A 16,268-nucleotide genomic window follows, 5' to 3' on the forward strand; every position below is an offset into this window, starting at 1 on the left:
GGGGGCTGCCAGGGGTGGGGAAGGGCCCGTCTGGGAGGTCTGGGGAGGCTCCGTGGGGCGGGGCTCACGTGGACACGGGGATGACACAGGCCATCTCCCCAGGCCTGGCTCCGTGGGGCGGGGCTCACGTGGACACGGGGATGACACAGGCCGTCTCCCCAGGCCTGGCTCCGTGGGGCGGGGCTCACGTGGACACGGGGATGACACAGGCCGTCTCCCCAGGCCTGGCTCCGTGGGGCGGGGCTCACGTGGACACGGGGATGACACAGGCCGTCTCCCCAGGCCTGGCTCCGTGGGGCGGGGCTCACGTGGACACGGGGATGACACAGGCCGTCTCCCCAGGCCTGGCTCCGTGGGGCGGGGCTCACGTGGACACGGGGATGACACAGGCCGTCTCCCCAGGCCTGCCCCAGGGTACGTCCCCCTTGCCCCAGACTCAGCGCAATGACCCACAGCTTCCCTGGCTCCTGCCGCGGTCAGGGGCTGGGGGTGGCCTTGACCCTGGGACCAGGCAGGTCCGGGTGGGCAGTGCTCTTCCTGGGTGTCACTGGGTGGCCTTGCATGGGTCCCCTCATATCTCTAAGCCTCGGTGTCCTTCTCGGTGAATTAGGAGCACAGACCCCATGGGGAGGCTGCCTCGGCTGGCGGAACAACCTCACCTCCTCGGCACCTGCCTCCTGGGCCCCTGGAGGAGACGCACGTTGAGCCTCCCGGGGGAAGGGAGGGGGTGTGAGGAGGCCCGGGGCAGTGCAGGGTTGGATCCGGCTGTCAGGGGGGACATCCATCTCCCACAGGGCCTTCCATGCCTGCCCCAGGCACCGGAGGCCCCCAGGAAGCTGGGGCGGGCGCCGCAGTGACATTTTCTGCTATTAATGGAGCTTAATCTAAACAGGCCCTAATATTTACCTCCGGCCGCCTCCGGCCTCAGAGCGCGCCAGACAGCAGAGCGATGGGCGGCATCTAGCCACGCCCCTTCCCACCCGGGGCTGCCCAGGAGGAGCAGAGGACCAGAGGATCCAGGCTGCCTTGAGAGGCAGGAACCAGGGGTCCGGAGGCCAGGCCATCCAGGACGCCCGAGCCTCCCTTCCCCCGTCTGTAGATCAGGGATGACAGTCCCCACCTTCCAGGCTTCTGGGCAGGTTCAGAGGACAGGACACCTCAAGAGTGGTTTCCGTGGGGCTCCAGGTCCCTAACCGCCCCCACCTCCCACCCCCTAGGGACGGTGCAAGCACACACCCACCACCACAGCCTGTCCCTGGCGGTGAATGTGCTCCTGCTGGCGCAGAGCCCCCCAAACTCTCAGACCTCAAAGGGTCTGAGACTCCATGGGGGGCATGTCTGGGGCAGGTGATGCCTGCGCATGCTCACTGAGTGGAGGGCAGGGAGGGAAGGAACAGATTTAATTCAGGACGAGGACTTCTTGTGAGGAGATCGTTTACATCAGATATAAATACACACACCATGTCACGTCACTTGGGCTTTCCGAAAATCAGGGAAGGGAGGCCGGGGAGAGGGGTCCAGAGACCTCACACCCTGGCCCCTGTGGGAACAAGGACAGTCCGGGTCGGCCTCGGGGGCCCCGGGGGCTCAGTCCCTACAAGGAGGTCAGAGTAGGAGGGAGCCAGACATCAGGAGGTGGGATCAAGCCTTCGAGAGAGCTGTGGTGGGGGGGGTTCCTCAGCCCTTTCTCCGCCAGCTGCAGGCCAAGGAGGGGAGAGAGAGCAGGGGAGATGGGGAAGCTGAGGCCCACCTAGAGAGAGCTCTGTGGGGGCCGTCAGGCTGAGTTCTCGGAAGAGCAGGGTCAGCCTCCGGTTCCCGTCCCAGCTGCAAAAGACTGGTGGCTACCTGTCCAGCTTGAGTGGTGGCAGGTTCCCACAGGGCCCTGGGGGCCCCTGAGAAACCCAGCTTGGATGATGGGATTTCAGGCCTGAGGACAAGGGGAGGGGGCTCGGACACCTCCCTGGATGCCGGATCCCAGGGCTGCCCACGGCTCTTCCGTCTGTACGCGGCGGGGACTAACGAGACAACAGCTGTGAAGCAAAGGGAAGAGACCCGGGTCCCGGTCACCATTTCCCAGATCCGTGCTGGCTCACCTGCTTTACAGACCCCCCTCCTAGAGGAAGGGATTGTCCCAGGAGAACCACGACTCCTCCACCTCCAAACACGGCCCTGCCCTCAGCTCAGCCACTCCCTCTTGAGTGTGAATGAGAATGAGCACCCGGGAGAGAGCCCACAGGTGGTGCTCAGTGACCCTCCCCTCCACCCCTCCACCGCATGCCTGCCCTGGTGCGATGTGGGGCTGTGGACAAACAGAGCTCCGTGGGGGCTTCCTTGCCTGAAACCCCACCAGTAGTGCTGGTCCTTGGCTTGGCATCCCTCTTGCCACAGGCTCATAGGTCCCTGCTCTGCCCCATGTGGCTCTGGGTCCCTGGGGAGCCATAGCCCTGCTCTGAGCAAGGTCGGGGAGAGGCTCCCATACTATGCCTGGAACCTGTCCTGCAGGGGCAGGCAAAGACAGAGCTGACCTTGGAGGACCTGGTGCTCTCTCCGACCCTGGCTGGGCCTTTCCCTCTTTGAGACTCAGTTTTCTCATCTGTAGCATGGGGCTTAAATGGCCTTCCTGCCTCCCAGGCCTCCCTCCAGGGCCCTGAACTTGGAGGATGGAGGCCTCTGGCGGGAGCCACTGAGCACATAGGACTCTCCTTTGCAAGGCTGGACAGATCCGAGGCTGGATTCCATCTCACCCTGCTTCAGTGGCTGTGGCCGAGTGCCAGCATGGGGCCTGACTCAGGCCCAGGGCTCCTCTCCCCCAGGAGGCCCTACCCTGCAGCAGTCTACAAAGGGCTCAGAGAGCTTGGCTGCTCCATAGAAGGTTTGTGGAGGCAATCCTGGAGTGCAGCTTAGAGGAGGCGCCGGAAACCCAAGCCAGAAAAAACGCTACCTCCCCAGGACAGGCAGGGGAGAAACGGCGAGCCAGGCAGGAGCTGGCCAGTGGTCCTTGCCCCTGAAGGAGAGTAAAGGCTCTGGATGTGGGCTGCTGGGAGCCTCGGGCTGGGAGGCCTCCGAGCTGCTCTAGGTCTTTGCTCTTGGTTTTCTCATCCATAGGATGGGGCCACAAGCCCTGCTGCCCTCCTGAGGCAGCAGGCAGTGTCTTCTGAGGTCATTCCTGGAGTGGGGGCTTTGGGCTTTGGGTGGACTGGAGTTGCCTCCAAGGGCTGGCGCAGGGGTGTGGCAGGACATGGGATGGGGTTTTGACTCTGATGTGGCCGTGGCCCAGCCGTGGCCCCTGTACGTGCTGCCTCCCCCCTCCCACCCCAGAGGGGCAGGACCCAGGCCCTCTTCTGTGGGCTGTGGGGGGGCAGGCCTCAGCCCAGATGTCACAGCCCTTCCAGCGAAGCTCCCCAGGGCCGTCATGCTGTCTTGCCGTGCGGTTCACGGAGGCCCTGGGCGGTGGACTTCCAGAGACTTGGATGCCTCCCGTCTGCTCACGGGACACTCGTGTGCCCCGACTTTCCCTTTCCGTGCTTGTTCTCTCTGTGGGGGGCAGGCATGCGGAGGAGGGACGAGAGCAGTGGGAGCAGAACCTCTTTGGGATTCCTAGTGCCTGTGTCTGAGGAGTCCCTTGTAGGGTGAGGACGGGCCAGGAGAGAAGCAGCTCTGGGGTGCGCCTCTGCGTTTTCACCCGCCATGGTCTGTGCCCCCGGGACAGTAAGCCGTCGGCGTCTGGACTACCACATCCCCTGCGGAACCCGAGGCAGACATTGCTAACCGACTTCGGAGCTGTGTGGCCTCAGATCCCTTCCGCAGGCAGTGTGCGGGGCAGCCATCACCAATCAATCCAGGGCAATGCAGTCGGCCCTCCCACCCACACCCCCAGGCAGAGCCGAGGTCTCCGTTGGCCTGGACCTAGTCTGCCCCACCTGGTCCTGACCTCTGGGGCCCTGGCAGGGTCCCGCCAACTAAGCGTCAGGCCCGTTGGTCAGGTCCTGGGTGAAGATGCTGGGGCCGGCGCTGAGGATGTGATGGTGGCCCGAGCCGCGGGAGCTCTTGTGCGCGCTGACCATGTTGCCGCTGTTGGGCTCGTACCCGGCTCCATGGCGGCGGCAGAGGCCTCGGACGGTGGCCTGGAAGCCGCTGGTGACGAAGCAGTAGACGATGGGGTCCAGGCAGCTGTTGAGGCTGCTGAGGGTCACGGCCACGTGGTAGGCCACGAGGCTGGCGCGGGGCGGCCCGTCCGGCCACAGCGCCACGGCCACCTGGCGGGCGTGGAAGGGCGTGAAGCAGACGAGGAAGATGACGAGCACTGTGAGCAGGAGCTGCATGGCCCGCACGCGGCGCTGGCGGCCCTGGCGCAGGAGGCCCGGCCGCGACAGGGCGCACACGATGCGGCCGGTGAACACGCTGATGACCAGCAGCGGCAGCAGGAACTCCAGCACGGTCAGCGCCAGCACGCGGCAGCAAGGCCGCCCCCCGGCCGTCACGCCCAGCACCGACAAGGTCACGGCGCCGGCGGCCAGCCACACGCAGGCGCACACGGCCCTGGCGCAGGCCAGCTGGCGGCAGCGGCGGGAGCCATCGGGCTGCACGATGGCCAGGTAGCGGTCCACGCAGATGCAGGTGAGGAAGAGGATGGAGCAGTGCATGTTGAGGAAGTAGCCGACGACGTGCGGGAAGGCGCATCGCAGGCAGCCGCGTGTGCCGTAGAAGACGGCGAAGCGCGTGGGCAGGGACAGGCCCACCAGCAGGTCGGTCACCACCAGGTTGATGGTGTAGATGACCGACGGCGTCTTGGCCTGGGTGCGGCAGCAGAAGACGTACAGCGCCAGCCCGTTGAGCACCAGCCCCGCCAGGAAGATGAGGCCGTGCACTGCCATCAGCGCCAGCCACAGGCCCGGGAAGGCGGCGTGCAGCTCCTCGTCCAGCCGGGCGAACACGTGGAACAGGGGCTTCTCCGGCACGCTGCCGTTGGCCTCCGCCACCGTGGCGTTGGGGGCCGCCGGGGCCCAGGAGCCCACGGGAGACGCGGAGGGCATGGTGGCGGCCGGCACACACGGGAGTCCTGCAAGGAAGGAGGCCGGTTAGCCCTGGGTGGTGGGAGCCGTGACTGGAGCCTGGTGCTGCCGGGCTTTGCCTGCTCGCCGAGGTCCCCAGCATTCCCGTCTGGCCCTGAGACGCCTGCCCTCTCCATCCCATGGGGCCCCGCACTTGCCGGGGAGGAGCTCTGGCCCAATGTTGCTCCTTGACGCCGCGGGAAGGAAAAACCCTTGCTGTACAGGACTGTCCCAGGACCAAGAGGGAAGACAAAGGCTGTGGCGCAGGTCAGCTGTGAATCCAAGAGTGGGAGGCTTGCGCCCGGGCTCCAGGCCTGGTTCCTCCCTTCCTCACTGTGCGGCCTTAGGCCAGTCACTTAACCTCTCTGTGTTTCCCCTCCTGACCCATATGGCGGGGGCTGTGGAGCTGCTAGCATTAACTGAGCACATAGTTGGTGCTGGATAAACCACAGGGTTAGTTGCTGCCCGATAAACCACGGTTCTGCTCCAAAGAGCCCGGCCCGTGATGCCCAGGACGGCCCCGCCTGGCTGCCCCACACCAGCGGGCCAGACCCTGCCCTCCTGCCCGCCCATCTGTTCTCGGCTCTTCTAAGGCCGGGGGTGGGCCAATGCCCGCGGGCTAGGGTCCTCACAAGAAACCTCGCCCAAGGGCCATCATCTCCCCCTGCCCCCGCCCGACCTCCTGGGGCTCCCCGCGCTGGGAGGTGGGCACTCTCGTTGCCTGGGAGGTTCGAGGATCCTGCAGGGTGCGGGCTGGGGCCTGTGCCTGGAGCCGGGTCCCAGCAGCCGCTGCGGGGCGGGTGTGAGTTAAATAAACGCTGCGCTCCGGCGGGTAAGGGGCCGCGCACTCTGTTTATGTTCCTGCGCCGCTGTGTTTAACGGACTGAGATTTATCTCTGTTTATGCGTGAAGGGTTAACAGGCCCCCACCCCCATTCCTGCCGCGCTGATGCTCCAAATAAGGGCATTTCTGGCTTTTTCTGGAGAAAGGAGAGGGCTTTGGGGACAAGCTGGGGGGAAGGGTGGGTACGTGGGACATCCCAGCCGCACAGTGCGCCCCAGTGCGCCCTCCCCGCCCTGCAAGGGGAAAGGAAGACACTGCGTACCCCTTGGCCCCCACCACGGCCCATGGACGTGGGGCGTCTGCTGCGAGCACGTGGGACACTGCCCACTCCCCACGGCTGCCTCTCTGGCCCCAGGCCATGGGCTCACTCCGGCAGCTTCTACTCTGTGGACGGGGGGTCCTGAGTTCTGTCTGCTGGGGGCTGGGCACCAAACGTCCAGCCTGGCGGAGGGGAGGCACGGCAGCGGCGTCCTTGCTGGCTAAGGGTCACGCTCCAGTCTGGCCTGGAGGGAGGCCCGGGCAGGGCAGTAGGCCGCCTCTCTCCTTGCGCCCAGAGAGGTCTGCACGTGCCTGAGGTCACTAGCTTTGCCTCTGCCTCTGGGACCGTGGCCCTGGGCATCTGCTGACCCCCAAGGCTGCTGGGAGGAGTCAGAGGCTGCCTAGGCCCATGGCCATAGCCACCACATGCAGGCCTAGGTCTCAGCTTTCTAGTCCTTTCCGGCTGGGCTGCCCGCTGTCTGGTACCCCAGCCCCAAAGACGCAGGGTCGATTCGTTTGTCGAATGCTAAGTCAGGCCGGCGGGGAGCACAGGGACATCTAGGGCAGCGAGAGACGTCCTGGGGCCATGGGCAAGAGTGAGGGGAGGCTGTGAGGCTGGGGCACGGGGCTGGGAACCTGGATTCCCAGGCGGTGGGGGACCCCTGAATGGCCCCAAGGAGGAGAGGGGTGCCTCCCTGCCTGTGTCCCTACAGTGAAAACAAATGAGCCGTGGCGCGGCGTGGAGGACGGCAGGGATCTGGCTCTGGGGACGTGGCCAACAGTCGTTTTGGTTCCCTTCCACGCGCTTGTTGGTTTTCCAGTGTGTCTGCACTAGGTTCGCGTCCGTGTCACAGGGAGACAAATAATAAACAGTACAGAACACTTCCTCTGGGAGATAGTCCCAGGATGACGCCCTTCCAGGAAACTCCCCAGGGCCGGCCTCACATGCGGGCCGGCTGCAGGCTCGAGGTGCCGGAGGGTCCAGGCCAGGGATGGGGGCCCGGGGGCCTCTGCAGCTGGGGGACGGGCAGGGCGCTCAGGACGCCCCCGAGGCCGGCCAGGTGAGGAGAGACGGCGATGTCTGCGGAGCACACCGCGCTTCCCCGCTCCAAGACTCTGAACCCTGATCCCAAACAAGGCTGAGCCCTGACGTCAGCCACACCGGATCCCAGGAACCTCGATCCTGCCGCGCACTGAGCCCTGACTCAGACCTCACTCTGAGCGCTGACCCTGGTCACAGCCTGGTCCCTCATCCCGGACTCTCGGCAGGTCTCATCTGCCCCCTGCTCCTCTGTGAGTCTGGCTGTCTCCGTTCCTCTAACAACCTACCCCTGCACACCACACCCCGCGGCTCACTTCTCACAGTGGCTAAGTGCGGGCATTCTCACTTGATGACCCCTTTCCAGGGCATCTGTTCATTTGGCTTTGAACAATGAGGAACTCAGTGGTGGGCCTCCAGGCCCAGGGCTTGGCCTGTGGAGCCTTCTTGGTCTGCGGCCTGCTGATGGCCTCCTGAACCTGCCCACATAGCACCCGGCCCGCCCCTCTCTGGCCCGGGGAGGAGCTGGGTTGGGAGCTTCTGGGCGGAGGCGCCCCCTCTCTCCTCCTTCCCCATGGCCTCAGGAAGGACTTCTGTCCTCCGGGCCTCAGTTTCCCCCTTGGTCTTCACTGCCTCTGCTCATGCCGCTCCTTGACCGTCCACTGGGACTGCTTCCCCTGGGAACCTCTGAAACTGCTCGGGTCAAGGCCGTGACCCTCAGCAGGGTGTTCTTCCCAGCGACCCAATCCCAGCACCCAGTGCTCCTGTCCCCTGGCTGCGCGGCTCCCCGAGGACCCTCCTGCCAGCTCCGCTCTCCCACTGTGCACGCTCAGGCCCCCACCCCTCCTGCCGGCCAGGGCTAGGCCTATGCACGATGCTTCCATCTAAGATGGGACTCAGGGCCGGGTGGGGTGTCACCGCCAGCGATGGCTGGAGTGCTGGGGTCGTGGGAGCATTGGCCCAGGGACATTGGCCAACAGAGGTTGGTCCCCACTCACCAGCAGCCGCTCTGGGCTGTTGAGGAACCTCTCTGAGCCTCTGTCTCCCTGCCTGCCTCCCTCTCACATAAGGGCAGAGCCTGCCTCTCCCCCATTTCTAGCGGATTCATGGTGTGGGTGTGGCAAGGAGCTGGGTGCTGGGTCCCTGTCCTGGCCTCTGGGCGTCCTGCACTCACACTCCAAGAAGCCGAAGCTCTGGGAGGGACAGGCCAGGACTGGGACCTGGGGCTGCCTCAGGGTGGTCCTGAGGGGGGACGGGGACACCCAGGCAAGCGGCGCCCTCCGCCCGTAGGCGCCGGGCACCCACTCCCCACGCGCCTCGCTCTCTGCTTGGCCTCTAAATATAGCCTGGAATGAGGGGAAAGGAGAGAAGGTTCTGCTCCTCTGTGGGGACAGTCTGGCCCCAGGCACGCCTGCCCAGGCTGAGGGGGAGGCACAGACCTGGCCTTCAGACTGGCCCCGGGCGGAGAGTGAGCAGAGGAGGCCCAGGACCCTGGTTTCAGGCCGGCTCTGCCAAGCCCTCACCCTGGGCACCTCGGCCTGATGGGGGAGGCGGGGCTCTGTCCTGAGAGCGTCTGAGGGGGTGGCCCAGCCCTGTCCCCTCCCCTTCCTGGCAGGGTGTCCTGGGCCTGGCTGAGGTGGATTGGACCTCATAGCTGGGGCCAGCTGGCGGGAGCCCTGTGGGCAGAGGCCATGCCCTCATAGTGCCTGGCGTGGGGCCGGGCCCAGGGCCTAGAAGCGGTTGGACTTAGGACCTGGGCACTGCCTGCTTCCCCAGCCCGCTTGGCCTGCCCACATTCAGGGACTTTTCCAGGCAGAACCGAGATGCAGGCTGCTCTCGGGGGGCTCAGGGTCAACCGGGAAGACACACAGCAGTGGGGGCGGGGGGGGGCTGGAGCATAGCTCATCCCGAACCACTTAGAACACCCTGGAACAGCCCTCAGTGTCCTCGCCTGTAAGGTGGGCAAAGTTAGAAGTCACCTCTGGCTGCCCCGAGGCATGCTGGAAGGTGGCACAGGATGCGCCCTGAAGGGATTTGGTGGGTAGGAGCGGGGAGACGGGCCCAGTGCGCACACAGGTGAGGGTTAGGGAAAGGGGGCGCCTTGGGAGAAGGGTGGTGGGAGGTGGCAGAGGCGCTCTGCGCAGCCCTCGGCCCCCAGGACTGAGTCCTGGTCCTGGGTGGGAGTGAGCCACTGGTGTGCCGCTGTCCTGGAGGGGCAGCTGGAGGGCCGGGGCACTTATCCCCAGCCCCTGGAGGGCCTCACTCTGCCTGCCTCCTGACTTCCTTCCCTCTTCCTCTTCCTGCCTGTCTCAGAGACAGTGAGGGGTCTCAGAAGGAGGGGCAGGGGTCCATCCATCCTGCCCAGGCCCTCCCAGGCCCCTTGCTGGACTCAGTCTTGCCGTCTATCCGTGGGCACCTCCAGCTCTGAAATGCTGCGAGGCTTGGATATGTCTGCGCCTTCTGGAACGTCTTTACCACCTGGCAGCACCACCAGGCAGGGCGGAGGAGTGATGGTCGTATCCCGGGGGTGGGGGTGAGGCTTGGGCTGAGACCCAGGCCCAGGGTTTCCTGGGGTCAGAGGCGGCTACTGCACAGCCTGGACAGGCTGGCTCAGCCTCTCTTGACCATTTGCGGGAAAAAAAATCCTTCAGTGGCTTGGTCCTGTTCCATTCCCTGGCCTTGTTCTTGGGCTCCGGCAGCCCTGAGCCCCAGACTACCCCTAGTGATGAGTGAGTTGCCCCAGGCTATAGTGATTGGTCAGCCATGGCCAGCCCTGGGGACTTCAAAGGACACTGGGGCTGTGAGGTCAAGCTGCTGCTGGCTGCTGGGGAAGCAGGACCAAGTACAGAGACCAAGTCCTGAGGACGTGGCTCAAGCGCCTGGATCCATCCCTGCCTGAAGCTGGTGTCCTGGGACTTGTCAGTTAAATGAAGCAATTACCTCCATCTTTGGCTTACGTTAATTTGAGCTGAGTTTCCGGCCCTTGTGACTAAAATGACCCTATATACACTCTTATTCACATGCTGTCTCCCTTCCCTTTGGATGCCTTCTCCTTCAGAGAGCCCTCCCTGGTAGATTTGTGGCCTCTTTTGGGTTCTCATAACACTGTGGCTCTGTCATTGTCTGGCCACTTGTCTGGTGTCCCCACTAGTCTGTGAATTTCAACAAAAGAGAGGAGCATAAATCACATTCAGTGCATGTCGAGTGAGTGAGCGAATTCATGAAAGCTTAGCTTGCTCTCCTCTGAGGTTGGGGAGATCACCCCAGGTGAGGCTGCTGCCTTGTGAAGCTGCTCCAAAAATAAAGGAAGTCGTTCTATTTTACAGCCCAAATTGGCTCCCCTGAGCCCAGCCCATAGACCCCAGAGTCTCCACTTGGCATGTCTTTGGCGTGGCCTGCTCTCTCTTGCCCCCTGCCCTTGGGGGGCCCTTGTGGTGGGGAGCAAGTAGAAAGGGACATGAGGACTCCTCCTATTATTGGGAGGGGGGCTAATCCACATTTTTAAATGAGGGCACAGGACACAGAGACAGGGAGCTTCAGCAGCTAAACTGGGGTCACCCCGCTGGGCCTTGGGGCTTGTCCTTGGCTGGGCTGATTCTGACCTGCTTTCACATACAGAGAGCACTTGCTGGGCGTTTGGGTTTCGTTTGCTTCCACACAGCAGACTGGGAAGCCAGGTGTCCACCTGCCAGGTGAGAACCTGAGGTCTTGGTGGTGGGGGGGCGGCGAGCCCCATACTTAGCAGGGACAGAGTCCAATTTAGACCCAGGGCCTGATGCTCCCACCCAGCAGCCCCCCATTCATCCATGGTTCTCCTATAGATCTGAGACCTGTGGGGTGTCTTGGGTGGAGAAGATAGATCCCCAGCTGAATGCTGGCAGGGTGATTGGGATCAGGGAAGGCTTCCTGGAAGAGGCAGTGGACTCTGCAGGTGTGGAAGCCTGCTCGAACAGCCTAGGAGGCTGAGGCCAGGAGCCACCCTCACAGGGCCTTGAACACGGTGCAAAATGCCTGGCCTGGATCCAGCCTGCTGGGAGGCAGGCTCCTGGCCAGAGGTGACCTCCCAGGCTTCCCTCCCGGTCTCTTGCTCCGCTTACGGCCTCAGCTGGCCTTGGAGGAGGGCTTGGACCCAGAGTGCCTGGTGCAGGTGTGTCCGGGGGGCGGGGGCAGGTGGGGGTGCACGGTGAGGGCGGTGTTTCCTCCCGGCCCCTCCAGGTGGGGACACGCAGAGCCCTGCACATCACAGGCCTTCCAGAGCTTCGCGGAGACCTTCCAGGGAGGCATGTGGGTAAAGGGTGATGCCCTGGTAGGGGCCGTCCCTGTGAGGGACCCGAGGCCCTGCCTAGGCTGGGGGGGACCTCTCTCCAGACTCACTGCACCTCAGCTGTCTGGGGACACTCCGCGCGCCCTCCCGCCCGAGCTCTGGCCCAAGCTCTTCCTCCACCAGACTCTTCCTCGCTCCCTTCCTCCCCAACATTCTGCTCACCTTCTTGAGGACTTTCTGGCCTCCCTTCCCCAGGAAACACTCCTGGGGGAGCCTCGGAGGGCGGGGCTGGTGGGGGAGGGGCTGGGGGCAGGACTCCAGCCTGTGCCTCCTGCTGCCACCGGGACACAGGAAGGGTTGACAGCCCCTCTAGGAAGCCTACTCTGTTACCCTGTGGGGTCCAGCCGGTCCCTTGTCATCCCCACCCTGCTCCTGGTCCCAGAGCAGGGAATGAGCATCTTTGCACAGGTCATTTGACTCTGTCCTTTCCAACAAGCGATGGGAGGTTGCTGCTGCCAGCTTGCTGGGCGTTCCCTACAACGTCAGGAGCTGGTACCTGCCCACGGGCCCTGAGAGGGGGCCCCCTCTTTGGCAGGGGTGGGCACATCCCAACATCGTGGCTTTTCTCAAAACCGCACCCCCTCCCTGCACGTGCCCTCGCAGCTGTCCAGCTGCCCGGTGGACGCCAGTCCTGCAGCCTGTCTGCCTTTGTCCTGCTACGTAGGGTCCCCAGCAGACGGGGAGCCTGGCGTCCACCCTGGGCCAACAGGCAGCAGCATGGAGTCTGGTCTGTGCCAGAGGCCAAGAGGGGCTGCCCGGTCTGTCCCTGACAAGGAGCACAGAGCATCTGCTGTGGGCCGGGCACCTGTAGGACCCTCGAAATCCACAGGGTGCTTTGCAGATGAGGAAGCAGGAGCCCAGAGAGGAGAGCCACATGCCTGGGCCGCACAGCATGAAGTTGGTGGAACTGGGACTCAAACCCGGGTCTAGCGCCCTTGGCCTGGGCTGGGGGGGGACAAGGGCGGGTGGGCTGGCATCTCGGGACCTGGGGTTTGTGCACAAGGGCATGGCCAGAGCGGAGAGTACCTGTGCGTGTCCCCAGGCTGCTGCTGGGTGACCGCCCCCCCCTTCCACGGCCCAGATAGCCATTATTGGGGAACCATCTTCCTGTTTATTTTCATGATTATTCTTGGTTTCACGGCATCCACTTTAGAACGTCGCCTGCTGTTTTTGGCTGGTCTGAGCCTCTCTGCTCATTCCATCCAGGGACTGCTGGGTCCCTACCGAGGTCCCCAAGAGGGGCCAGACTGTTCCTGGGTCACCTAGCAGGTCCTAGGTGGTGCCACCCAGAATCTGGGTTCCTATCCCCGTCCGGCTCTCTTCCCCCCGGCTCAGGCACAGGGGACGCGGGAGGGTGTGGGCTGAGTGCGGTGCAGAGGGGCCCCTGAGCTGCATGGGCTTGACCCTGCCCACAGACCGCCCTCTGCACCCTCAGCCTGGAGGACGTGCAGGTTTCTCCGGGAGGGCGGCTGCGGGCATGGCTGGCCCACAGGCGGCTGTGCAGGGGCTCACAGCAGGGGAACCCGCCCCCCGGCTTCTCTCGGGGCAAGCTGTCTGCAGATCCATCCCCGGCCCTGTCACCTGCTGAAGGCCCCGTGCACCCTAGTGTCCGGCCCACACAGTCCTCCCTCAGCCCCTGGGCACCCCTCCACGAGGGAGAGCTGTGATCCCACAATCCACAGTTGTCTTCGAGACGACCCCTCCCTGATCCCTGCTGATTCCTTCCAAGATGCCCCTGTTCTGTGCATCTGGCCCGGTTTTGCCCGTGAGGACACTGAGGTACAGGACAGTTAAGTGGTGTGTCTGGGTCCCTCAGCAGGGGCTGGAGGACCCAAGACTTGAGCTTTGCCCCATGGCACCCCTGCCAGTCCCGTGCCCTGGAGAGCTGACTGCGCCCATGGTGCAGACCTGGAACCGGAAGCCAGCAGCTTGGCCTGGGACGCATAGCCCGGAGTCGGGGTCAGAGGCGTGGTTAGTACCCGGTGCTTCTGAGGCATGAGACCTGACCCTGAACCCCCAGTGGTGCAGGTACAGGGGGCACAGAGGTTCCCGGGCAGGTCTGGCCCCGCCCCCTCCCCCCAGTTCACAGCTGCGGCAAGGCTGGGGGAGTCCCCAGAGCAGGAGGGGCCTCCCCGGGGCCTCTGGAGGAACAGGTGTTTGAGACAGGAGGAGGGTGGGGGCTTCTGTGCTCAGGACCCTTGAGAAGCCTGCGGGCAGGCCTGGCTGAGGGACAGCTGTGGCTTCACTTGCTGTGGGGGCCACTCCCCTGGGCGGGGCAGGGTCTGCGGAGGGAGCTCTTCAGACCCCAGTGCACCTCCTCAGAGAAGCCCTCCCAGATTGCTCAGCTCTTCACTGGCTTTGTTTTCTGCTGCTCACCCACCCCCTGGCAGCTGGGTAGTTATCTGTTTCCCTACTGGACTGGCAGTCCGTGAGCACCGCAGCTGAACGACCAGATGAGTGATTTTTAGAGTCCACTCTGGCCCCTCTGGGCCTTAGTTTTGTCATCTGTGAAGTGGGCACGTTGAGACCCACAGCCTGGCCGTTGGGTCCCCCGGGAAGAAATGAGACCAGAGTGCAGGTGCTCGGAGAACTCCAGTCCTCCTCCCCACACAGACCAGGGCTCTAGAAGCAGCAGCAGCCCCTCCCCCGCAACCCTACTTTTGCCAAGGCTCAGAGAGGGGCAGTGACTTGCCCATGGCCACACCGTGGGGAAGCTACCCGAGGGGAAGAGGTGGCATTCGGGGCAGCCCTCTGTCTGGGAGTGACCAATCCTGGCAGGAGAGTATGAGGTCCTGCAGGCAGGTCCGGGCCCCGGCCGCGGGGCTGTGAGCCGCCACCACCATCCTACCATGCCTCCATCCCCAGTCTTGCCCGAGGTTGCACAGCTGCTCCTTGTCTGTCCCGCCAGGCACCCTGGCCACCGGCCAGTTCCCAACCCGCCCGCCCCCCTCGGGACCCTGTTCCTACTGCCCTTCTCCCAGGGTGCTCACCGCCAGCCGGAGCCGGGCGGGGGCAGTGCCAGCTCCGAGGTTCATGCTGGGGCCTGGGAGGGCCAGTTGCCTTGGCCTCAGTTTCCCCCTGGCTGAAAAGAGCAGGGCAAAGAGCCAGGGCTGGAGCATAGAGCCTCAGCTGTGGGGTGGCACGGTCAGGAGCCTATCCACACGAGTCCCTCAACCCCTGACCCTGCCCCTGCCTGGGGGACAGTGGTGGCCAAGGTCCCAAAGGCGGTCAAGGTGGTCAAGCACCCAATCCCTTCCTTATCCTGGCCTCTGGGGCCACCCTACTGCCTCGATGGGTGGGAAAACAGAGACAGAGCTTTGGGCACCCCGCAGATGGCCAGGGAGAGTGCTAATGAATGAATGAAAGCCAGGGAAGGGGGTGGGAGCAGCACAGGTGGGGCTCCGGTCAGGAAGGATGCTCCCACAAGCCCCTGCACGCCCGCCCTTCCCCTCTCTGCCTAGCCGGGCCAGCTGCGACCACCCGCCCCCTTGCCCTCAGGGTCTCAGTTTTCCCATCTGTACAATGGCTCCCTGCAGGGTGGGACCTCAAAGCCCTTTCAGGCTCTGATCTCTCCCCTCCCTCGGTCTGGGAGCGCTTTCTTGGTCCCTCAGCCCCTGTGCTGTGCGCCTGGCTGGGGAGTGAGGATACTCCCGGCACTGTCCAGCTCTGGGAGGCGGGGGACAGCCCTTGGGGGACTCACCGTACCTTCGCCTAGTCCGGTGGCTTGAGACAGAGCCGGCACAGCCTAAGCCTGGAAGACCTCCCGGGGCAGCTCTGTGGGCCACTCAGTCCGGCAGCCCGACCCGCCTTCCTGGGGCCTGACGTCAGGCCCGCGCTGGGGCTCCTTTTGGGCAAAGGCGGAGGGGTGGGGGCGGGGTGGGGGCGGGCTCCTTCCCGGGCTGGCCAGCCCCCTGGAGGAGCCTGATTCCTGGGCCCTGGGGGAGGGAGCCTAGAGGCAGCTGAGTCTGCGGCTCATTCCTGGCCAGACAGAGGAGGAAACTGAGGCACAGAGGGGTGGGGCCAAAGCTACACCACCTAGGTCGGGGGTGGGTGGGGGGCGGTGAAGAGAGGGGGGGGAGGGTGGCCCAGGCCCTGGCTTTCTACCCACCGTGTCATGTCTGGGGGAGGCTGCAGGGCCCCTGAGAGCATGGCTGTGGGAGGCGGGAACAGCACACGGGGACCCAGTCTTTTGCCAGAGGGACCGATGCCCGCGGTGGTTCTTTGGGTCCCCAGCTATGACTGGGTTTTCTGTGTTTTGCCTGTCCTGAGCCCGGGTGTGTGTGTGTGCCCGTGACTTAGGGCCTGAGTACTTGGGATCTGGGCCTCCACTGGTGCCTCCTCATGCGTGTCCCTGGGGCACACGCATGCCTGAGTTTGTCTGCAGGCTCAGCACCAGCCCAGGGCCCATCCTGTGAGTACTGGCAGCTCTGTGGGGACGCATGGGGTTGGTGTCCTGGGAGAGATCTGGATGTGCCCGGGGCCGGGGGAAAGGGCCGGGGGTCGTAAATCTTAGTAACCGGCCTGATGGGGGTGGTGGGGCTGGGAGGGACACCCCTCCCCAGACAGACAGCCTGCCTGGGTGGTGGCTCGTGGGCAGCCTGGGCTGGGCAGCCTGGGCCAGTCGGGCTTTTGCCAGGCTGAAGGTTGGCCGAGGGGGGCTGCCGTGGGGGCGGGGCAGGGAGGGCTCAGGGTCAGGACTCCTCTGCCCTCTCTGGGCTCCTGTCCCTGCGTGGCTCCTCACTCCTGCGATGGA

General features: G+C 64.5%; 1 protein-coding gene across 1 annotated transcript; it reads right to left on the reverse strand.

Moving 5' to 3' along the window:
• Positions 1 to 1,386: 1,386 nt before the first annotated feature.
• GPR20 (G protein-coupled receptor 20) lies at positions 1,387 to 15,321 on the reverse strand. The gene is made up of 2 exons (XM_004743629.3): positions 15,221 to 15,321; positions 1,387 to 5,059 (listed from the first exon to the last, which is right to left on the reverse strand). The coding sequence occupies exon 2, from the start codon at positions 5,031 to 5,033 to the stop codon at positions 3,960 to 3,962; it is 1,074 nt and encodes a 357-aa protein (XP_004743686.1). The 5' UTR covers positions 5,034 to 5,059; positions 15,221 to 15,321; the 3' UTR covers positions 1,387 to 3,959.
• Positions 15,322 to 16,268: the final 947 nt, after the last annotated feature.

This window comes from Mustela putorius, unplaced genomic scaffold, assembly GCF_011764305.1.
Source record: "Mustela putorius furo isolate JIRA1106 unplaced genomic scaffold, ASM1176430v1.1 tig00000228_pilon_pilon_pilon, whole genome shotgun sequence".
Taxonomy (NCBI): Eukaryota; Metazoa; Chordata; class Mammalia; order Carnivora; family Mustelidae; genus Mustela; species Mustela putorius.

Excerpts from the sequence above, each read along its gene's own strand:
- GPR20 (XM_004743629.3), bottom strand. The coding sequence starts at position 5,033 with ATGCCCTCCGCGTCTCCCGTGGGCTCCTGGGCCCCGGCGGCCCCCAAC.